Genomic DNA, 23,952 nt, shown 5'->3' with positions numbered 1-23,952 from the left:
GTGGTGACAGGTCCCACTGGCGGCACTTTATAAAAAGGTTGAAATGGGAATCACTTCAAAACGCATGTTGGATGGGTGATTCCAGGCAGAAATTTTGTTTAAATTACTAGCCAAGGACCCGATTGAATTGGCAAGGGTCTTGGTGAAGTCCATACCAAGTTGTAATTTTTTTGCCTCAGAAATGATTTATTATTGGTGAAGTAATAAAAGACTTGATTAGTCCATATCATTGGCATTACCCCAGAAAGGGTCATTTATCAGGTTAATAGTGAGTTTCAGATAAGTGTATCAGAGGATTGGAGTTGGATTCTTTTTTTCCCCTCCCTTAGCTTCCTTCCTAAATAACACCATCACCAGTGGTACAGCAAATGTGGCTCCTTGACGCTTAATAGCTCTTGGTGGAGTTGATGGTACAATGAGGCATCTTCTTAACGGTGAATTTAAAACTATGTATTTTTGTATATTACTGAAAACTAAAACTAAAAGCCATTCTCCATTTGAAAGCATCAGCCCTTCATGTGTTCTCTGTCTAAGATTGCTTAAATATTACCTTGGCATAAGGGGAAAAAAAGAATCTTTCTTGTGATGCTGAGTGATCATCAGATTATTTTTTACAAGTCCAGGAACCTGAGCCCCACGATATAGAAAATATCAGTCCCTTTGTGCTGTTTGTTGTGAAAAGTCAAACTGTGTACATGAAGGTGTGTGTCCTGAATGTTTTTGGCTCGCTTGCCCTTCTTAGCCCCTGCATCTTGGCTTTGCAGGGGAAAACCTACTTTGATGAGCAGGAACAGGCAGGAAATGTCAGAAAGAGTGGAAGCCCTTTGGAGCATCGTGAATACAGCACTCTTGTTCCAGACTTTAACATGTCTGGAGCTCACTGACAAGCAGTGGTGTTTAAAATTTCTGGCAAATGGAAAACTAAGTAAAACAGGAACCCCGAACGAAACCTGAATTTCATTAAAAAAAAAAACAAAACCAAAAAAACCCCCTGCATTTCTATAAATGTCATATATAATGCTTAGTTTCTTTTCCTCTTTTTCTTCCTTAAGGACAGGGAATCCTAAGTATATAAAGTATCTGTATGTAAAATCAACAAATCTTAACTCATGGACAGTTTTTTTTTTGGGGGGGAGGGGTGATATATACTATTATTAAAATTAGGAACTTCTGTTCATTTTGTTTTTCTTGGTGTTTTGAACTTAATGTGACTTCTGCTTTTTTAATGTCCCTCCTAAGAACATCCTTAGTGCTTAGGGTCTTCACTTCCTTGTGTGAAGGCCTTTGTTGTCAGTGACATTCTTTGGTAATGCTCTCTTTAAGGCAGAATTAGTGACTGGGCCAGCAGATTTCTCATGACATTTTAGAATTGAGACATAGAAACAGGAGAGTGATTTTAGGAAGCAGCTCTTTAGTAATTGTTATTCTGTTGCTGGTTTTTTGTTGTTGTTTTTTTTTTTTTTCCCCCAAATAGACTTTTGAATTAGGCCATTGGAATGTTCTCCAGAGATTCTAACTTGTTTTGAATTTATCTCAGCTGGCTTTACTTTTCTCCTGTGACCATTCACATGGTCACTGCCACTCCTTGTGCTGAGCTAGGATTCTGTACATTGAGATCATCAGGTAAAACATCTGCACATCTTTCTCCAACTGGATGGCAGTTGGTGGCTTACCTGCTTTATTTGGGGATGGGGTGGGAGGCTGGGGGATTTCTAGATCTGGTAAGAAAGTAAATTTCACATGAAAATGCCTCAGCATCATGACTCAAAAGACTAGTGTGATTTCACTCTTTGGTGAAGGGTACAGGTCAGATGTTCTCTGATAAGAGTCTGTTTCAGCTTCATTTTGAGGAAAGCTGTGTGGTCACCAGTCTCTGGCATTCCTGAGCAAGAGGTTTAGCTTTATGTGTTCAGTTTCTAAATGGGAAGCATAAAACTCGCCATTGGTTGATCCCCAGTGACTCTTTTTTCCAGCTAACTATTTGAAGCCACGGTAGCATTTTTTGTGCTTCCTTATTTCACTTACTTCACCTTTTCCTCCAGTTTTGCACAGAGAGACAACAGAACAAAGCACTATCCAGCTAATTTCAATGAAATGAGGAGTGTGCAGTCCCCTGCCTATTACGGGAGAATCTCACAAAATGGAACATTCCGCCCAGGGGAGATTTTGCTTCTCAGAGACGGCAAAGAGGCAACCATTTTGTTAGACTGACACGTTATTCAGTTAGTGAACCAATGAGTGTAAATCCTGTGAAAACTGCCTATTTGTTCAAATTATACAACTGCTCTAGTTTACTGAAACATTTGTTGCGCTAATGTAGGTGATAATGGGGTCTATTGGTGACAGGCAACTGTGACCCATGGACACTCTGCGCATGCCCAGTTGAGAACACACAGTGTCAGATGTGTGTGCCAGTCATTTTATGCCATGTTAGGGAAGAAACATTTAATAGGGACTAATTCAGAAACCAAGGCCTACAAAGGGTCAGCACCTTAAGCCCTGTAGAGTCGAGGCAGCTTTTCCTCTCGTCTCATTACTCTCATAATCTTTTCTGAACAGCAGGATTCAGTTGACTTGAGTTGACACATTCTTGCAAGAGGTTCAGTCACAAAATCGATCTCTCCTCCAGAGTTTCATTTCTATTCAGTGGACATTGAAAATTCAGGCTCATCCATCGCAAAACTTGTCCTTTCCAAGTCATGGGAAAGCCTGAAAGTGTTTAAAGAGCCTTTATAATTTTCTGGAAACATTTTCGACTGTCCTGAAGAAGGTTTGTGGTACTGTTTATCCCATGAATTCAGTGCACGGTTGTAGAGCTGTTTTCCTGAGGCAGGCAAGGCCTGGCCTGACAGATCTTCCTTCAAGGGGCTTACAAGAGCCAGCTCACTAGGAAAAAACCCTGATGCTGGGAAAGATTGAGGGCAAGAGGAGAAGGGAGTGACAGAGGATGAGATGGTGGGATGGCATCACCGACTCAATGGACATGAGTTTGAGCAAGCTCCGGGAGATAGCGAAGGACAGGGAAGCCTGGTGTGCTGCAGTCCATGGGGTCACAAAGAGTCGGACATGACTTAGTGACTGAGCAACAGAACAACACAGTCTAGTTGGAAATACACAGGGCGTTGAGAAAGATGTTGACTTTCATGCGCAGTTGCCAGGGATTCTTTTTAACTGTGGACAGGTAGCACAGAGTGGCCTGTACTATTCTGTTTTCACGGAATTCATTAGGCCTGCTCTGTGTTTTGCAGTGATTTTTTAATAATCCCCCTTGAAAAGCTGCTGAGCCATAATATACGTAGTAATATGGTACTGTGCACCCGTCTACTTTTAAAGTTATCATAGGTGATTGGTCTTGAAAAATAGCTTCGTTTTCTTCTAATGTGGAAATGGGATTTATTCTGTAATTTCCCAGCTCCAGTCAGCGAGTGACCAGAGGATGATTTGAAAGATTCCTCTCTATTTGAGTTAGAGGGTATTCTATGCCTGCATGGCCGTCTCTGAACTAGAGTCAGGGTTGAACAAACGAACAGCCTTCAGGAAAAAAAGCACTCTTTATTGTCAATAAGAGCATTTCTATGTATGAAACAGTGTGTGCTTCTTTTTCTCTAAACTATACTTTCCAAATGTAATTTATTCTGACCTTTCAGGTATTACTTCATTCTTGGTCAAAGTTAATTTGCACCAGCGACTTGAAAAGGTAAGGACTGCATGCAGTCAGGAGTTCTTAGAAATAGATGTTCCCTTGCATTCAGTTTGGGACCCAGAATCTGCCCAAGTCAAGCATTGTAAAAGGCTTGTGTCGAGAGACCGGTTGATGTCTTTGAGTTCGGGCAGTCCCAGCTCTTAGAAGCGATGTGTTCTGAGCTGGCCTCTTAAAAGAACCTCCTCGGTACCCTGAATCGGGCTTCGGCAAACATCTGTTTGGATCCAGTGTCTTAGAGGCCCTAAGAAGGGACACTTCAGTCTTCAGCAGGTGGATGGCAAGCAGAGGAAGAGATGGCCTAGAGCAGAGAGGACCCCTGGGGTCCCTGCAGTCCCGTCAAGCGAGAGGGAAGCTTAAATTCCCCGAGGCAGTGATGTGATAACCGCCATTCACTGAGAGCGCCCCCTCTGTGGGCAGTCTGCACCTTGAGGGTGTGTGTTCCCCACAAGAGCCCTGTCAGGCGATTAGCATCGGTTCGTTTCCGTTTCCCAAAGAAGCAGGTGCCCGAATAAGCAGGCGCCTGAAGAAGCAGGTGCCCGGGAAGGTTGAGGAACCCAGCCCAGGTGACCACTTACCGTGGCTGAGGCAGGAGCGGATTCAGCCCAGGTTTCCCAGAGCTCTCCATCATGCTCTGCCATCTCACACTTCTGGGTGCGGATTCAGCCAGCGGCCAGGGCAGCATTGGAAAGTCAGGACCATCCTCAGAGACTGATAGAGAACAGCTATTCCTCTGGGACCTGAGAAAACGGTAATTATGACTAAGTGAATAAGCAGTTTCTGCCTTATTTCCCAGGAGGAGCTCGGGGGTTAAATGCCTGTTCTGTTTAACACGAGAAGTGCGATCTCACTGCTGTTAATGAGAAATTGTATAATAATAGACTGCCTCACCCTCTGGCTGCCCAACAGGATTTCTGTCTGTTATCATTTAGAGAAAAGGGCAGCCCAGGCTGCCCACTCTCCTCCACCTGCTCCCCCCGCCCCCAATAGTTTTTCCATTTCCAGGAAAAGGATAAAAGGAACAAAACTGTATTTTTGGTTTTATTTGCAATAAAAATTACTTTCTCGTTCGATTAATCTTCCTCTGTTAGAAAACTGTCTTTGAAGACAGCTGTGGGTGAAAATGCATTTTCTGTGCCTGATGGTCTGTCCTTGTTTTCTGGACATGGGTGGTGGGGAAATGGAGATGATGAACTTGGCAGCTCTGGCTTTCTTATTGTCAAGTCATTTGCCTGCAAAGTCATTTGCATGCTGATGAGGCTATGTGATCCAGAGTCCGCTGCCTCTCCTCTTTTTCGCTTCTTTATCCTTCTCTGTTTTTATTGAAAGAAAAGAAAGTGAAAGTGCAAGTCACTCAGTCGTGTCCGACTCTTTGCGACCCCATGGACTATACAGTCCATGGAATTCTCCAACCCAGAATACTGGAGTGGGTAGCCTTTGCCTTCTCCAGGGAATCTTCCCAACCCAGGGATTGAACCACAAGGGAAGTCCAAGAACACTGGAGTGGGTAGCCTATCCCTTCTCCATCGGATCTTCCCGACCCAGGAATCGAACCGGGGTCTCCTGCATTACAGGCGGATTCTTTACCAACTGAACTATGAGGGAAGCCCCCTGTTTTTATTACCGATTAGAATTTAGAACCCTGGGGCCTTTTTGGATTGCTGAAGGAAATGGCAACCCACTCCAATGTTCTTGCTTGGAGAATCCCAGGGACGGCGGAGCCTGGTGGGCTGCTGTCTATGGGGTTGCACAGAGTCAGACACGACTAAAGCAACTTAGCAGCAGTAGCAGCATGGGTCTGAAGGAGAAGAGGGTGTCAGAAGACGAAATGACTGGATGGCATCACCGATGCAACGGACATGAACTTGGGCAAACTTCGGGAGATGGTGAGGGGCAGGCCTGGTGTGCCGCAGTCCAGAATGGGGCTGAGAAGAGTTGGACACGACTGGGCGACTGAACAACAATGGGTCTGAAATGCAAGCCCCTCATCTCCTCTAAATATTCCTCCTGATTTTGGAAATAATCTTTTGGGTCACCTGTGCTTCGGCTTCAGTGTGAAGCCAAAGCACGTTTTAGTACTTTATAAGACAGTAAAGAAAAAGCCCATTAGAGAACACAGTGAAGATATTTCTGCAGCTCATCTGTTTTGTGACTGGTGGTTTGTAAGAGTCAGCCTTGGCCCAGCCTTGGACTTGTACTCTTGTTCGCTCCCATTTCCTTCTTACAGGGTTTCGAGAGCAGGAAAAACTGATTATAGGAAAGTTGCCTGGCCAGACCTTCCTCCTCAGTGAACTCGAAGGCCAGCTGTCCTTATCGCTGGGCCCTAATTTTCCTGTGCCCTCCCTCCTACCTGCCATATTGTCCTAGGAGAGAAAGTTCTAGACTAGGAAGTACAGCCCTGATTCCACTGGCAGTTTGCCACAGACCCTCAGTACATCACTTAATTTCAGTGTATGCAGTTTCCCCATCTGTACAACATGATATCTGTTCTTTTCTGATCACAAACCGTCCCCCAAATCTCTGTCTTTTTAGAGCATTTTCTATCCATACATTTGTGAGCAGGAGAGGAGATGAATTTCAAACACAGAAAACTCAAGAGAAAAAAAGTGGAAGCAATGTGAAATGATAGTTTTTCTTTATTTACACCATAGGTGGTTGTGGTTGGAATTACCAAAAAAAGTAAAAAAAAACAGTAGCAGATAAAGGCCCGTGTTGCATGGAGACTGTGAACTCCATGCTCAGAGCAGGTGGGCTTGGAAAGCAGGACTTCTGAAAAGTTAGATTGTTGACCCCAAGTAGGTGAATTTCTCAGGTTTTGTAGGTGAATCTCAGGTTTCTCCTCAGTGTTCTTCCTCTAACTGTTTGTGGGAGTGCTGTTTGTCTAGAACCTTCTGCTCGTGGTGCCTCGCTTGGTTCTTTTCCTATCTTTCTTCTCTCTTTTTTCTTCTCTCCCTCTCTTCCCTCCCTCTTGTCCCTCCCTTTTCTTCCTTCCATCCATCCATCCAGTAGGCTCTGGGCTATGTTGGCTTCAGTACCTAAGAGTTCATAAGCGAGCCACTCTTAAAAATAGATAATTTAGCAATTGAGAGAGTTGACATCCTCAGAAAGTCTTTGTGTCAGTAAAATGAACCAAAAATCATAATCTGAAAGCAGCTGGCTTCAGTGCATTGAGCATAAGGTGATGCATTCTCGTCTTCCTCAGACATCCACAGATACATCTTAATAACCTGGCGTTGTCGTAGATAATGTTTGAAAAGATCTTGGAGGGCGTCCAGTCTAGTCCTGTGTTGGGTAGGTGACTTCCCTCTCCAGCATCCAGCCAGGGTCATCTTCTGGGAGCATCTCTGGAAGAGATATGGTGTTGGAAAGCGCTTTCTTTCCCCCCACCCCCACCACAGGATATATATATTTTTTAATTGGAGGATCATTGCTTTACAATGTTGTGTTAGCTTCTGCAACAGTGTGAATCAGCTCTATGTATGCATGCATCCTCTCCCTCTGGGGAGCCTCCCTCCCACCACTTCCTCCCCCAACCTTTTTATTTTCATAGGATTTTTTTTTTAATTGAAGTATAATGGAAAGCTCTCTTGTAATTCATCCTGTGCACAGATAGCTCTTGTTCCTTTCGTGATCCTGTAAAACAAGTTTAATTCGTCCGTAAAGTAATAGATCTTCAGTCTCTTGAAGGCAGCTGCCTCAGCCCCCATAGCTGCTGTGGGGAGCTGACTTACGTGCCTTCAGTTGTTCTTCGTGTCACGCCGAAGCCTGCCCGCTGCTCTGTAATCTACGCTCATCAGTCTGAATATTACCTAGCAGAGTAGGAATATTAAAATTTATGAAGACGAAAAAGGTATCTGCAAAATTACTGTAATAAATACGGTGATGGCAGAGCTGTTAAATCCAAAATCAAGTGTATGGTTGAGTCCCTCTGAAAGTTCCATTACAGGGAGAACATTTTTGGTCCTGCGAATGACTTTTAAATTTCATTTTACTGGTTTGGTTAGGGGATCGGTTGTTTCCATAAACGGTCAGAGTTTGGAAGCTAAGCATGGGCTGCATGAGTATTGTGACAGGGACTGTCTTTGACTAGTGCTGAGTGCCTGGCACTGTCTATTTCTCAGATAATCATAGGCTAAACTATTTAAGGAAGAAAGTGAGCTTCCATTAAGCTGAAAAGATCCATCTTCTGAGGATTAGAGAATGTTTGTTTCATGTGTTCAAAAATTGACAACTCCGTTAGCTGGGGAAAGCAGCTAGTTTCTTTATTTTCAGCTAGAAAACTTTCTTGAATGACATGTTCATAGTGTTTGTATTTTGTGTCATTAAGTCAGTCCATTGCTCTTTATTTAGAAAGATGACTGGTGATATTTTCAGGTCATTTCTTCTACATCTTCTGTATCTGTATTGCTTTTGATAAGGATTTAAGTTAAAAATGAACTGAGATGCGAAGGCATTTGCACAGCTGTTAAATAGTGTAGGCTTTCATTTTGCATCATGAAAATGTCTCAAGGCATCTATGACATTTTCAGTGGCTCTTCTTTTAAAAGTATGGGGCTTTTTTTCTCCTTCTATTCTTTGGCCTCTCCACGCAGCATGTGGGATTTTAGTTCTCCGATCAGGGAGCGAACCTGTGCCCCCTGCAGTGGAAGCAAGATGTCTTAACTTCTGGACCACCAGGAAGGTCTCCCAAATGTGAGGCTTTTGGTGGTGGGGTGGGGGGGATCTGTACTGCATTTAAAAAGGAACTTATCCTAATAGAAAAGGTCAGGGGACTTTCATCTTTAAAAGGCCCTGCTTTTTTCAGCTACACATACTGATTGTTTTCTCCTATTATAATGACACCCTAAGTGGGAAAGGGGATTACACAGTGAATCTTGTCATTGCAACCCTGAGTATAGAATAGAATGGAAAGTTTTCCCTGCTCCCTTGTTGTGTTCCATTTTGGAAGCACTGCCTTCTCTTTTGTTGCCAGTGGCCGTGGAGGAAAACTCATTATTTTATCAAAACATCCCTCTAGAATTGAGCTAGAAAAGAAAGGTGTTCTCTGCACAATAGCAGTTTCTAAGCAAAGGATGAGAGGATGTTTATGCTAATGAAAAAAGTGAAGTGAAAATGTTACTAGTAGCTCAATCATGTCTGACTCTTTGTGACCCAATATACTATAGCCTGCCAGGCTCCTCTGTCCATGGAATTCTCCAGCCAAGAACAGTGGAGTGGTTGCCATTTCCTTCTTCAGGGGATTGTCCTGACTCAGGGATCAGACCCAAATCTCTTGCATTTCAGGCAGATCTTTACCGTCTGAGTCATCATGGAAGTGCCCCCCCCCCCCCCCCCCGCCAAAAAAAAAAAAAACATCAAAAAAACTGTTGAGACTTTTGTGTTCAGGGATTTCTTAGGGTTTAATCATTTGGTTGATTGTTTTTTTTAATTCCATGTGGAAAACCAGGTAGCATCTTTATGTTTCCATCCTTTAAATAGAGTGTCTTGCTTGACAGGGGATTGAGGTTTCAAATTATTAAAAAAAAAAAATTCAAGTTACTCTGTAAGAGAAGGTTATTTTCTTTGGCTCTGTCCTACCAGAAAGATCTGATGAAGTAGCTGGTACACACTCCTTTCTGTAAGGTCAGAGTTTTAAGGTAAACATTCTGGCCCTATGGGTATCTCGCGACTCTTTAGCATGGGGTAGGTGGTGGCGGAACAGTAAAAAAAAAGCCAGACTCTAGTTTTGAGGCGCCTCAATGGTCCTAACCTGATAAAATTCTTCCTCCACTCTTAAGAGACATTCTCCAAAACTAGGGTCTAAACCAGATCAGAATTAATTACAGTGATCCTGATGGGAGATCTACTTGTTGGGCTTATCAGTTAGGTTTGAACACATTATCTTATTAAACCCAATGACATCTGTTGTTCATCTCTTTCACATTTATGCAAGAGATTTGAATTTAGATTAAAAAAAAAAACCTGCATTAGTGCTTGTGTATAGTGCTTTGCAGTTTTACATGTATTGGATCTTTCTTGTTAGTTTTTCAAGTTGTCCTCTGTAGTCGGTAGACAATTGAGAAAGGAAAAAGACAACTACTTGAGACATGTCCACGTGGGGACATTGAGAAGGGCACTTTGTCTGTCTGGAGGGACAGCTAGTGCTCTCCTCGGACACCACGGTCTTTCCTGTGGTCCCAGGGGTGGTCTTCCCCCCGCAGACTCAGAAACTGGATTCTGTCATCAGAGTCTCTCTCTGCCTCCTACCGTGAAGTTCGCATCCATAAGCTGAGTCAGGTCCGACTAACACCTTCTCTTCTTTGAGGCCGGTGGTTCTTATTTAAAGACCCCTTGGAGAATCTGATGAGCTAGAGGCTCCCCCTCCCCCACCCCAAAATGCACGAGCTCACCTGGTCGATTCATCTCAAAGCCCGACTGTAGCTGGAGTGTCAGATTGATTCAGCACAGGCTCTCAAGGAGCCCGGCTGCCCGAAGGCCCTGTGACCCAAGCGTCCGCCTCGGAAGGCCGCCCCGTGGACGTGGTGCAGACGCAGGTGGCACAGGCCAGTGGCCGGAGGGCTCAGAAGGCCTGGCCCCTGGCCTGGCAGCCGCAGGAGCCAGGACCAGGTCGTTTCTCTGGGCTTTACCCTGGGTGTGAAATCCGTGAGTCCCCTGACGGTGAGATGCCCCGTCTACACTTCCACGTTTCCTGTTCTGACTGGTGCCAGGCCTCCACTGGAGTCATAGCACAGTTGCTGAAGTCGCAGCTAAGGCTTGCTAGCCGAGGAGCTTCGGGCATTTCTCTGCCCTTTGTGTTATGCCTTGATTTAAGATTTTCATTCTCCAAGGGCAAGCTTTTTCCCTTATTTCCACGTTCTGGGAAACAGCTCCATGATACTCAGCATTCCCGTTTGAGGAGAAAGTCCAGGTTCAGAGTGAGGGTGATGGCTCAAGGTCACCTTGGTAGCAAATGGTACAGTTGAGCCTCAGTTCAAATTCTGTGCATTTTGATGGACACCCACAGACTACCTTCTGTGGTAGTCTTGAATGAATCTTCTAAACAAAGAAGGTTCTCGGGTTTGGGTAGAGGAACGTTGTCAGTTTCAGACTTCAGTAACACAATTTGGAGATTCGTTGTCTTCATTCAATCCGGAGGTCAACTGCTGGGATCTGATGAGGTGCTGCTCCAGTAGTTACATATACTTTGACCAGATGTTGAGTTAATCATAAGTATATGCATATTTCCTGAAAAAATGAGATGTCATAAATTTCATGTTAAATAATAGGATACTTATTACTAGTGATGACACTTTTAAATTGAGAATAGCTACATGTCAGGGGTTCATGGTACTTTCTTAACCCCAAACTCATTTTCTTAATTTCTGATGCACCCTTATTTCAAAAAGCAAAATTAAAATTCACGTCTCTGCCTGTCAGTAGGTAAATGGGGATCCTCAGCTTAAAGACACTTGTCAGGTACTTGAGATGCATTAAGTTTTTTTTTTTTTATGTTACATTGATTAATCTTGTTAGTGGTACCTTCTAAATTATGACAGAAAATTAATGGGACAGGTTGCCTATGTAACCCTCATAGAAAGGTCATTGAGCTCACATGGGGATGGAACTCTGTCAGGGACACTTCAGCAAGTCCATCTAGAGCTCGCCGCCTTCGCCTGGTGATGTGTGTTCAGCCCTTCCTTGTCAGTAATGTAGAGATGGGGCTTCCCTGGTGGCTCAGTGGTAAAGAACCTGCCTGTCAGTGTAGGAGACGTGGGTTCAGTCCCTGGGTCGGGAAGATCCCCTGAAGAAGGAAATGGCAACCCACTCCAGTATTCTTGCCTGAGAAATCCCATGAACAGAGGAGTCTGGTGGGCTACAGTAGTCCATGGGGTTGCAAAGAGTCAGACATAACTGAGCACCTGAACAACAACAAAAATTCCTAGCTGATCATAAGAGATTCATCTTTACAGAGGACTGGCAGCAAATCAAGAGGAAATTGCAGAAAATCAGAAGGAATGATAGAATTAGGAAAAAAAAAAAACAAACATCATTTTGCAACTTTTGCTGAAAGTAGATTTAAGTAAAGATCATCAGTGTATAAAACCATTAAATGAAAGGTTGATTCGGAATTTTAAATGGAGAGGTCAGACTTTCACCAATTAGTGAATTTTCACCTCACTAATGTTGGGGCTCAGGACGGGCCAATCCCCAAATGGGCCAAAGTGATACAATGATTATTTTGAATTAAGATTACTTAAGAAACAACCACTGTAAGAAAGACACTCTGGCCCTCCTTCGTGCCCCTGAGAGCAGGAAATAAATCTCGCAGGTGAAAGGTACCCTCCTGGCACTGAGGGAGACAGACAGCCCTTGTCGCCTGAGACGGAGCGCCCAGGCCGAGAAGGCCGTGTAGACAAGCCTTGTTTCTTCCTCGCTCATTCACTACCCTAAGCCCAAATTGCTTTCAGGTCTCACAAATGTATTGTTTCTTTGTCTAAAAGGTATAAAAGCTGACGGCTTTGATCATTTCTTTAGATCCTATTGCTATGAGACCTCTGTACATGTGAATTAAATTTGTTTTTTTTTCCTCCTGTTACTCTGTCTTGCATCCATTTAATTATCAGACCAGCCAAAAGAACTCAAGAAAGGTGGGGAGGAAACATCCTCCTTTCCAACCCTGTGTCTCCTGATATGAGGCAACCTGAAGACTGTGTAGTGAATAGTCCTTCCCTCGAAGATGAACCTGAACATATCCAAGTCTTCAGAGCTGACTTGCAGCATACAGGAAATGAGGAGACAGAGGAACACATTGAGTGATTTTATGAGGAAGCAAACAAGCATATCCAGGATGGGGGCCATCCTTCAGGACTGCCGTCTTGGTTTCCTCAGTGAGTCACTGGCATGAAGATGAGAAGTGACTGGTAGGGGTGGAGGGGTGATCGAGAGTAAAACAGAATTAAGAGATAATAATCAAATGAATGTGCACATCTTGATTTGATCCTGATTCAAACCCAGCTGGGCTTCCCACATGGTGCAGTGCTGAAGAATCTCCCTGCCAATGCAGGAGACACAAGAGATGTGGGTTCGATCCTTGGGTCAGGAAGATCCCCTGGCGTAGGAAGTGGCAACCCACTTCAGTGTTCTTGCCTGGGAAATTCCGTGGACAGAGGAGCCTGGTGGGCTACAATCCATGAGGTCAGACAAGGCTGAGCACTGCACTGCACTTCAAACCTGGCTCTACAGAAGACACCTCTGAGAGAATCCTGGAAATTTGATTTAGGAAATGGGTATTCAGGAATTATTGTGATTTCCAGGGTGGGGTTGGGAAGAGACAATGGACCATGTTTATGGAAGGAAAGTTTCTGTAATTTTCAGAAATGCAGGCGGAAGTAGTAAAGGTAAAATGATATGCAGTCTGAGATTTGCTTTAAAATACTTAAAAAAGCAAAACAAAACATGAAAAGTGAGGGGGAGAATGGAAGCCAGCTAAAATCTTAACAGCTGTCCACAAGGTGTTGATTGATGGATCATGGGATTTCACACTACCAGTCTGTACTTTTGCACGTTTGAAAAATTTTACAAAAGTTTTTAAAAACAAGGGTAGATGACTCCGTGTGAGGATCATGATTGTCTTTGGATAGGGCTGGTGATAGCCTCATGTTGTCCCAATGTCATGTGTAACCAGCGCTGATGACTTAGGATATAACTTCGTACGACGCACCCCACAGAGATTCTAAACGTCCTGCATCTCAAAGAACAGACTGATGAGCTCTTTGAAAACTGCATTAGATGACTCAAGAAGAGGCTCCGTGGCACTGATTTCAAAGACATGGGTAGAGTTGTAGTGAATTCATTTGCAACCAGAGTTCTGACTAATCCAAGTCCTTGTGGATGAATTTACAACCTTTGGATCAGAAGACTTCTCATTGGAGGATGAGGGGGAAGAAAAAAGATGCAAAAATATCCAAGAGAGAAAGCATATTAAGACATGAAACTTTAGAAAGTGATTTACCCGTTTACTCACTGAAGACAAAACGATTTCAGCGAACTTCATTCAGTCATGAATATCTATTAAATCATAGTTCTGATGTTTACATTTAGCAGGAAAAAAATGACAGCCTGAGCTGTTTAAGATGGTCTACCCTTGAAGCATATGCTCCATGCCTAATGAGACTCTGTAATGTAATTCTCTCTCACTGAGATTACTTGAACAAATTTCTATATTTAAATTACATGAATATTAATTTGTCAAAATAATTTCTTTAAAATAGATATTTTGTAATGCATTGCTCTAAACCAGACCTCACCAACTAATTACTAATAAAGAAAAACAAAACTTTTAAGTCAGAGCAAATCTGGATAAATGGTGCAGCGGGGGGCGGGGGTTACAAGGTATTTCTAGATTGGAAGACTCAGTATTAAAAAGATGTCAATTCTCTTCAAATTAACCTTATCACAATCCAGATCCGCAGAAGAATTTTAAAGAATGTGATAAATGTGATTCATCCAGAAGAGATAAGTGGGAAAAAAATGACCAATAGAATAATGGGGATCTGCTTTAGCAAACATGAGACATTGTTATAGGAATTAAAATCACATGGTCTTGTTCCAGGCACAGACACATTGATGGCAGGGCATGCAGAATCGTGTGTATATGTGTATTTATGTTCATCTCTATAGCAGAACTTGAACTTGGCTTATGAGCAAAGGTGGCATTTTGAGTCTGTTAGGGAGAGGATTGTGTGTGATAGCTGATTGTCGGATCAAGTCCACATTGTACACACACACAAAAGTTCCCCAGTGTTTAATGAGATAATCATAAAAATTATTGAAGATAGAAAAATGTGAGAGAAGATATTTTTATTATTCTGGAGTACAAAGGGCTGTCCAAGGCAAACCCCCAAACCTGGAAACCATCAAGGAGAAAATGAATACAAAACTCAGATGAAGTTTTCATGTGACGAATGGCGTCGTGTGCCAAATTAGAAGGCGAGTAGTCGATGAATTCCATTGGTTGGTCTTGTACGGAGAATATTTTAGTTTGTAGATCTGTTTGCCTGGGGAGTGCTTGGTCACTGATAGTCTTGCCTGGTTCACATTCTCTTAGGGAAGTGGGGTCAGGGAAGCATAGCAGTTTGTGTCCAAGTCAGCAATTTTGCCAGTTATAGAAACAACATGTCATCTGTCAGTCCTTATAAAGGAAGTGTTTGCTTTAAAAAAAAAAAAGAAAAGAAACTTTGAAGAGCTGGACATTAATCTCAAGGGTGGTGAATTAGGTATTCTTGCATAGTTAGAAAAATAAGTGAATCCAAAAGTGGAGGCTCTGTGTTGTCTGGCATTTTTCTCTCTGTGTGTGTTTCTTACCTGCTGCTGTCCTTTGTCCATTTCCTTCGGTTATTCGGTGCAGGCAGGCATGGTTTATCAGATGCTGCACAGGTTGCCCCGTTGCTTTCTCTGTCACCTCGTCTTGGCCAGGGGCCCCCCAGGTCTGGAGTTCAGCCGTGCCGCCCTGGACTCTGCAGCCCCCTGTGACTGTCCCTGTTGACGCCCCAGGGACACTGCATTGTCACACGGCACTGGGGCTCCCTGCTCACCCTTCTAGACACGGCCCCCTTCAGGGCAGAGACCAGGTGGGACTCACTCTGCATTCTGAGTGTCGCGCATGGTGCCTGGCTCGTGGAAAGGACACACTGCCTGTTTTCAATGAACTAGTGATTAAATGAGCAGGGGATGGATATGGAGGTGTGTATATTTACAAGCACGTTGTGGGGAATGAAACAGCCTTGCCACCCGACACACAGTGGAGATTGGAATTGAGAGGGCGTGCCTCTGCAGGGCTTGGGGAAGGCCGGTGACCCCGACCTGAGTCCTGGAGGATGAGCAGAAGGCTTTCATGCGAGGAGAGTGGGAATGGCATTTACAGAATGACTCAGCAGTGAAGAAATCCTGCATGGCTCCTGTGTGCGGTCAGAGGGAAGGTGTGACTGATGAGGTCTCCTGGGGCCTCTTTGGACATGCTCCCCGTGAGGTGCTGAGGAGTGTGGACCCTGGTCAGGATGTGAGACCCTCAGGATCTTTTCATTTATTTATTTTATTGAAATATAGTTGATTTACAATGTTGTGTTAAATTTTGCTGTATGGCAATGTGAATCAGTTATACATACATATATACACACACACACACATTCTTTTTCATATTCTTTTCCATTACGGTTTATCACAGGATATTGAATATAGCTTCCTGTGCTATACAGTAGGACCTTGTTTATCCATCCTATATATAATAGTTGGCATCTGCTAATCCCAAGCTCCCAATTCTTCCCACCCTCAACACCCTCCCCCTTGGCAACCATAAGTCAGCTCGCTTGTGTCTGTGAGTCTGTTTCTGTTTGGTAGGTAAGTTCATTTGTGTCATATTTTAAATTCCACATATAAGTGGTGTCATATTATATTTGTCTTTGTCTGACTTACTTTACTTAGTGTGATAGTCTCTAGGTCCATCCATGTTTCTGCAAATGGCACTATTTCCTTTTTTGTAGCTGAGGAGTATTCCATCATATGTACGCACCACATCTTCTTTATCCATTCATCTGTTGATGGACGTTTAGGTTGTGTCCATGTCTTGGCTATTGAGAGTAGTGCTGCTATGCATTGGGATCTTTTAAATGAGATAATTCCATAAAAAATTAATCTTGGAAACCAGGCAAGATGCTCTCGACCCTCCTAGGGACTCTCCTTGGCCCCTGTCTTCCTATTCTCTGATGCTTATTTCACATAGATTACAACGTAACCATTAGGATGAAGCTACTTCTATATCATTGCTGATGCAAAAGTATTTTGAGAAACAGATAAATGGATTCTAAAATGATTATTGTAACTAATTTGAAGAAACAGTTTAGATCACAAAGTTTTGGTAGCTTTAATTAGGTAAACTTGATTGACCCCATAAATGTGTCCATCCTTCAAATTATATCTGTTCAAGTGTGACTTTTATATATGATTTTTTTCTTTTTGGTCAGTGAAATTCAGTTATATTTAGTGTCACTTAACATCAGGTAATATATTGCAGAAGAAAGGCATCTCAAAACAGGATGTGGGCTGTCAAAATATGGGAGGAAAAGACACAAAGGAATTCACATTTAGCTTAATTGGCTTGTGATCTCCTGGATATAGATCATCTCATGTGCATTAGTGCTATGCGGATTATATGCAAGACTTTTTGCCCAAGATCTGGTGAACTGAGGAACCTTGGGAAGAGCTGACAGTCGGCTCTACCAGATACTTTTAAAGACCCCTTCAGAGTTTATGGGACTTCCCCTGTGGCTCAGTGGTGAAGACTCCACCTGCAGTGGAGTTTGATCCCTGGGTCGGGAAGATCCCCTGGAGGAGGAAATGGCAACCCACTCCAGTATTCTTGCCTGGAGAATCCCATGGACAAAGAAGTCTGGCGGGCTACAGTCCATGGGGTCTCAAAGAGTTGGACACGACTAAAGCAGCCGGGCACACACATCCGAGCCTGTGTCTGGCAGAGTTTGGTGGTTTTAAATCTAGCGGTAAAGTCTTCCTTGTGTTTTGGATAATATTGCTCCATTTCCGGTATTTAATGAACAGCTAGTGGAAAATGTTTAGTAACTACGTGTGAAAGAAAGCAGTTTTCTTTCAGGGGAATTGAATCTTAGTGTAACTGCTTAGTCATCCTATCTTAAAAAAAAAATTCTGCCTTTTAGGTTTCTTGATGGTCATAATTTTAACAGCTCTTATTTGGGTGGTGCTCCTAACAAAGCCGGCTTGCTTGATCTTCACAACTACCTTATGTATAACTGCTTTTTTTAGGTGATGTGTTACACAGTATTGAAATACTTGTTTAGATGCATTTCGCTTTGAACATCAGAATAAAACAGAAGTAAACCTCACATAGAACATAGAGAGTTTTAATAAGGAGGGATATCTGCAGCCGTCCTTTGGCCAGGAGAGAGCAGACATCTGGTCCTTAAACTACTTTAGTAGTAGAAAAATTCTTTAAAATATGATATAATATTTATTGCTGGAATGGGTTGCTATTTCCTTCTCCAGGGGATCTTCCTGACCCAGGGATTGAACCCAGGTCTCCTGCATTGCAGGCAGATTCTTTACCATCTGGGCCACTAGGGAAGCCTTTGTATTTCTATAGCAGGACCCCAACAGATTATGATAGGTAAGGCTGGTATATTACCAACAAGTTGATATTAAAAAAAAAAAAAACCAACATTACACCTCCAGTTGGTATAGTATTATACATAGTAAGTATCTATGCCTTATTTTGATGAGGAGGTATTTGAAGGCCATATTTTGATATTTTTAAATTATCTCGGAACTTCCATGGTGGTCCAGTGATTAAGACTCCATGCTTCCACTACAGGGACGTGGGTTCAACCCCTGGTCCAGGGAGCTAAGTGCCCATATGCTGTGCAGGGTGAAGCAAAAATAAGTAATAAGCTTTCTGTAATGAAAATTTCAAACATGCACAAGAAAGAATCATACCAGAGAGTCCTCTTAGTCACTTCATCAGCATAAACTCAAGTATGGATGAAAAGGACTCCTAATGAATAAGACATCCCTGTCACTCAGGGAATGCCGCAGGCCTTAGGAGCTCTGTGCTGAGAACCAGGAGAGAGACCAGATACGTTGTGTGTGGTTTTATTTATTTTGGCTTCTCTCTAGTTGTAGAGAGTGGAGGCCGCTCCCTAGCTGCAGTGCGCAGGCTTCTCACTGTGGCGGCTTCTCTTGTTGCAGAGCACAGGCTCTGGGGCGTGTGGACTCAGTAGTTGCAGCTCCCTGGCCCTAGAGCACGGGCTCAATAGTTGTGGCACACAGGCTTTTGCTCAGCAGCATGTGGAGTCTTCCTGGATCAGGGATCAAACCCAGATCTCCTGCACTGGCTGCTGGATTCTTTACCAGGGAAGCCCCAGATACATTGTTTTGGTGGGCGGGGGGGGGGGGGGGGGGGGGAGGGCTATGTATATCATCTCTAGAAGTTTGCTCCTGCCACTCTGTGATCAAACAATATGTACTCTTTTTATTTTTTTATGTTGTGGCTCCTGGCTCCTTATACTAAGAATAATTATTTTGAGATCATGTATGTTATATCAATAATTTATTCCTTTCTATTGTTGAATATTCTTTCATAATATGGATATCCACTCATACTTACTCATCTGTTGGTGGCATTTGGGTTTCCAGTGTTTGATCATCACAAGTAACGCTACTAAGAACGTTCATGTACAAGTCTGTTTATGGATATATGCTTTCATTTCTCTGGGATAAATACCTAGAAGTGGAATTGATGGGTTGGTTATATACTGGTTTGTGTTTTAACTTATTAAGAAACTGCCCAGTTATTTCCTTTTAACCTTCCCACTAGTTTTGTGTGAGAATTCTAGTTATTCCACATCTTTGCCAACATGTGGTGTGGTCAGTCTTTTCTAATTTTAGCTAGTCTATAGGTGTGTAGTAACATCTCACTGTGAGTTTAGTTTGCCTTTTCCTAATGACTAACACTGTTGCGAATATCTTCATATGCTTATTTGCCATCCACTTATCTTCTTTGGTGAAGTGTCTGTATACATCATTTACCCATTTTTTAAAATTAGGTTGTTTGTTTTGTTATTCTTGAACTTTGAAAAGCCTTTATATATGCTGAATACAATTCCTCAATCAGAATATGATTTGCCAGCATTTTCTCTGTCTATGCTTTGTCTTTGACTTTTCTCCAGTGTCTTTTGAAGAGCAGAATGAAAATTTCTGTTTTTGAAGCAAATTTCAGTAAGAAAGATATCCGGAAATCTCCAAATATCTGGAAATGAGTCAATTCAGTTATAACTAACTCATAGTTCAAGAAAGAAACACCAAGAGAAATTAGACAATAATTTGAATTGAATGAAAATGAAAACAGACTGTATTAGTATCTGTGAGATACAGTTAAATCTGTGCATAGAGAAAATTTTATAACTTTAAATGGTTATATTAGAAATGTTTAAATTCATTGATCTGACTTTTTAAGAAATTGGAAAAATAGCAATTTAATCCCATAGTAAATTATAAGCATTTAAATAACAGAGTGGAAATCAATAAATATAAAAAGTATAAATAATAGGAGAAAATGAATGAAACAAAAACTAAAGATCAGTATGATTGATACACGTCTAGCTAGTATGATCAAAGGAAAACAAAAAGAACATACACTTTAACAGTATAAAGAATGACTGAAGAGCTTTTACAGACATTAAAAGGACAATTAAAAAAAAAGGGAGGGGGGGTGCTTTCCTGGTGGTTCAGTGGCTAAGACTCCGAGCTCCCAGTGCAGGGAGCCCAGGTTCAATCCCTGGTTGGAGAACTAGATTCCACGTGCTGCAACTAGGAGTTCACATGCCTCATCTAAAGATCCCGCCTGCAGCAACTGAAACAAAGCCAAAGAAAGAACAACAAAGAAATAAGATCAAATCTTAGTAATCTGACAATTTGGGTGAATGGGACAAGTTCTTTAAAAGATAAAAGTTGCCAACACAAGAATAAATAGGAAATATGTATGGCCCTATATCTGTGAAATAAATGAAATTTGTAATTTAAAACCTTCCCAAAAAGAAAATTCCAAGCTCAGATGGCTTCACTGATGAGTTCTGTCAAACATTTGAAGAATTAATACTGTCTTATACCAGCTTTTTCAGAACAATTAAATAAAAAGGAATAATTCCCATCTCACTTTATGAATCATGCTATCTTAATACCAAAACCAAAGAAAGCTATTATAAGAGAAAGAGTAAGACTTCTACACTGAAAGGTATGAAATAGTACTAAGAGAAATTAAAGAAGCTTACATAAATGGAAAAATATATTTATGTGTAGTACACTTAATATCTTGAGGTTAATTTCTCTAAAATTGATCTATAAATTCAAGAAAATCCCCATCAGAGTCTCAGTAAGCTTTTTCTGGGAAGAAATTTCCATGTTGACTTATAAAACTTAAATGCAGTGATCCCAGGATAGCCAAAAAACAAACAAAAACGAAACCAAAGGCAGTAGAACTATGTTAGAACACTTAGATAACTAAGCCTCCTGGTATCAGCTTGTGTTTTAAACCTAAAGCAATCAAGATACGGTGGTGTTTTTGTGAAGAATAGACATATCGATTAATGTAACACAATAATCCAAAGATAGACCAACACATATTTAGTGTTGAATCAACAAAGATGCCAAGAAAATTCAGTAGAGAAAGGATAGGTTTTTCAACAAATGATATCAGAACAATTATGTATTAGAAGGAGAAAAAGAACCTTGGTTCTTACCTTGCATTGTACACAGAAATAACATGAAATGGATCTTACACCTAAACATAAAATCTAAACTTTAAAATTTCTAAGGGAAAATAGATTAGGATGTGAGAGATTTCTTAGCACAGACCATCTACCGAAGAATTAATCCTACACCTAGTTCGGAATATGGTTCTATAACGTCTCTCATAATGTCTCATAATGTTCAATATAATTCACCATATGACCAACAGTTTCACTTCTAGATATTTACCCATGAAAAATGAAAACACATGCCCATGAGAAAACTTGTACACAAATGTTTAAAGCGGTTTTATTTATAGTAGCCCCAAACTGGAAACAGCCCAAACGTCTCTCAACAGATGGACAGATAAACAAACGGTAGAATATTCATACAATAACACACTTCTTGGCAATAAGAAGGAACTAAAAACTTATGCACATAGCAATACAGGTGAAGCTTGTTTATGCTGAGGGAAAGAAACCAAAAACAAAAGACAATATAGTGCATTATTTTATCTATATAGAATTCTAGAACTATAGCAAATTGTCTTTATTAAACAGAAAGGAGGAGATCTATAGTGTGCTCAGATCCTAGAATTTGGGGAGATAGATTGCAAAAGAGCACTTTTTGGAAAATATAAATATGTGGTATCTTGATTAGGACAGTCGTGTATGTGAAAAACTCATTTAACGGTACACTTAAACATGCATTTAATTACCTCAGTTTGTTTCAAAAAGCAAAAGAAAGGGTGGCGAGGGGAAATGATGCCAAACTATTGCCCATCAGTAGATGACAGAGATTTAATTTCTGCTTTTTCTATTTGGATAATAGCTTTGGAGGTTTGCTTATTGAATAATTGCTCCTTTCTCCATTTTCCTGCCACTTCAGTTACATTTCAAAGTTCCACGCATGTGCGGGTCAGTTTGTGTGATTTCTGCTCCATTTCATTGGTCAGTTTGTTTATCTTGTCTTGACTATTTTAGCTTCATAATGGGCCTTTTAATCATCATTCTCTTTCTTCAGAAATGTCCTGGTTATTTTTGAGCCTGTGTTTTTTTGCATGCACTTTATAAAAAGCTTATCTGTTTCCGTGTTCTATGGAAAATCCTGTTGGAATATTGACGGGAGTTATATTGATTTTGTAGATGAATCTGATTAGAGTTTTTGCGATATTAAATCTTTCTGTTCCTTACCATACTATATCTTTCTATTTATTAAAAACTTCTTTACTGTCTCTCAGTACAACTTTGTAATTTTGCCTATAACATTCCTGCACATATTTTGAAAGATTTATTTAAAGACATTCAATGTTTCTTACTCTGGTGTAAGTGAAATCTTCTTTCTAATTATATTTTCTTGTGGTTTATACTTGCTGTGTAGTAGTGTGATTTTTTGATATTAATATATCCAGGGAACGTTGGCTTTTTCTTTAGAAAGAATCTCATTGATCGGTTAGCAGAATTTGTCATGTGTGTGTGCACGCACATCTTTATTATTTTTGGAAAGTGGTGGTGTTGAAGGAGAACTTCCCCAAATTCCTTATATTATTTTTTTAATTAAGTAGGGAAGATCTCCTGGAGAAAGAAATGGCAACCCAGTCCAGTAACCTTGCCTGGGAAATCCCATGGATAGAGGAGCCTGGTGGGCTATAGTCCATGCAGTAACGAAAGAGTCGGACACGATTTAATGACTAGACAACAGCAAACTTGACATGTAAGGTTGGCCCTGGGTTGCAGGAGAGACTACTAGCCAGAGGTGTGAGCTTTAAATTTAGTCAGCTGTTCATGCAGCTGTGGGTGTCAGTAACAGGCGTCTTTTGTCAAGCCAATATCCTTCTGAGGGGAGCATTTTTTTTATTGAGGTATAACTGACAAAATTATATATGTTTAAAGTGTACAGTGAATACCAGAATAGAGTTAATCAAGCCAGTACCCTCAAATGAAGACATCGTGTATTTTCCATTCTAGGGATGGGGACTGGCATTGTTAAAAACATGTTACTCTTCTCTTCTAGTATCCGGAGCGTGATGCAGAAGTATCTTGAGGAGAGACACGAAATCACCTTTGACAAGATTTTTAATCAGAGAATTGGTAAGTCTGGCTGTTCATTTGGCAGACCGTTAATTCTAATTGTGATACTACAGTAAAGTGTAAACGCAGCCCCCGATGCTGTCATGTGTTATAGCTCAAGCTGGGGGTGAAGGAAATGGCATGTAATTAATAAGATCCTAAGTGACTTCTTATGTCCGTAGTAACGTCTCTTGTAAATAAGCTACTGGGAAACAGACAAGTTTGGGTGTAGGTTTTAAGGCAGTGTGGAAGATTCCCCAGGTCCAAGGATCGGGTTCTTGATACCCAGAGAGGAATCTTCTGTTCAGGTCTGTGCCTGAGGTCCTCATCTTCTCTCACTGACCTTGTACTTTCCATGATCACAGGTGTCGGCATGTGTCTTCATTACCCTCACCCCGCCTGTGGGTGGCCGCGTGCTTCCAAAGTGTGGGGTCGGCTTACTGGATCAGTTCTCAAGGGTCCATGGGTTCTGTTTGCCGCTCACTCTTGTCAGTTCCACCTCAGTCTCCCTTATTCCTATGGCTCTGTTTGGAACTTCTGCTTCGCAGGTCACCAGGACTGCTCCTGTTGTGTACGCAGAGTTCACCGACCCGTCGCCCACTGGCTGATGGCCTCGACCCGTGCAGACGTGTGGTTCTGTAGGAGTGCTCCGTGGTCCCCAGCAGCTAGTGCCCTGGAGAAGCTGGGACCAGACAGGAATTGCTTTAGTGGGAATTTCAAGGCCCATGAAGAAATGAGATCCTTTTTTCCCACCTGCCTTCTGAAAGACTAGCAGCTTGTTCAAAGGTGCCTGTCAGCTGGGTTAGAGGAGTGCTATCAACTATGTATTTCTGTTTTACATCCCCCCAAATCAGTTCCCCCCTGTCCAGAAATTTCCTGAACAATCTTTGTTCT

General features: G+C 41.8%; 1 protein-coding gene across 2 annotated transcripts in view; it reads left to right on the top strand.

The window, feature by feature from the left end:
* GRK3 (G protein-coupled receptor kinase 3) overlaps positions 1–23,952 on the top strand; it is a 114,402-nt gene that overhangs the window by 890 nt on the left and 89,560 nt on the right. For both annotated transcript variants that reach the window (XM_061141658.1, XM_061141659.1), the window contains one exon: positions 23,003–23,079. In XM_061141658.1, coding sequence (XP_060997641.1) covers positions 23,003–23,079 — 77 coding nt within the window. Of the gene's footprint in view, positions 1–23,002; positions 23,080–23,952 lie in introns of those variants that run through there.

This window comes from Dama dama, chromosome 5 (genome assembly GCF_033118175.1).
Source record: "Dama dama isolate Ldn47 chromosome 5, ASM3311817v1, whole genome shotgun sequence".
NCBI classification, from domain to species: Eukaryota; Metazoa; Chordata; class Mammalia; order Artiodactyla; family Cervidae; genus Dama; species Dama dama.
This window is presented reverse-complemented; position numbering and strand designations above follow the sequence as displayed.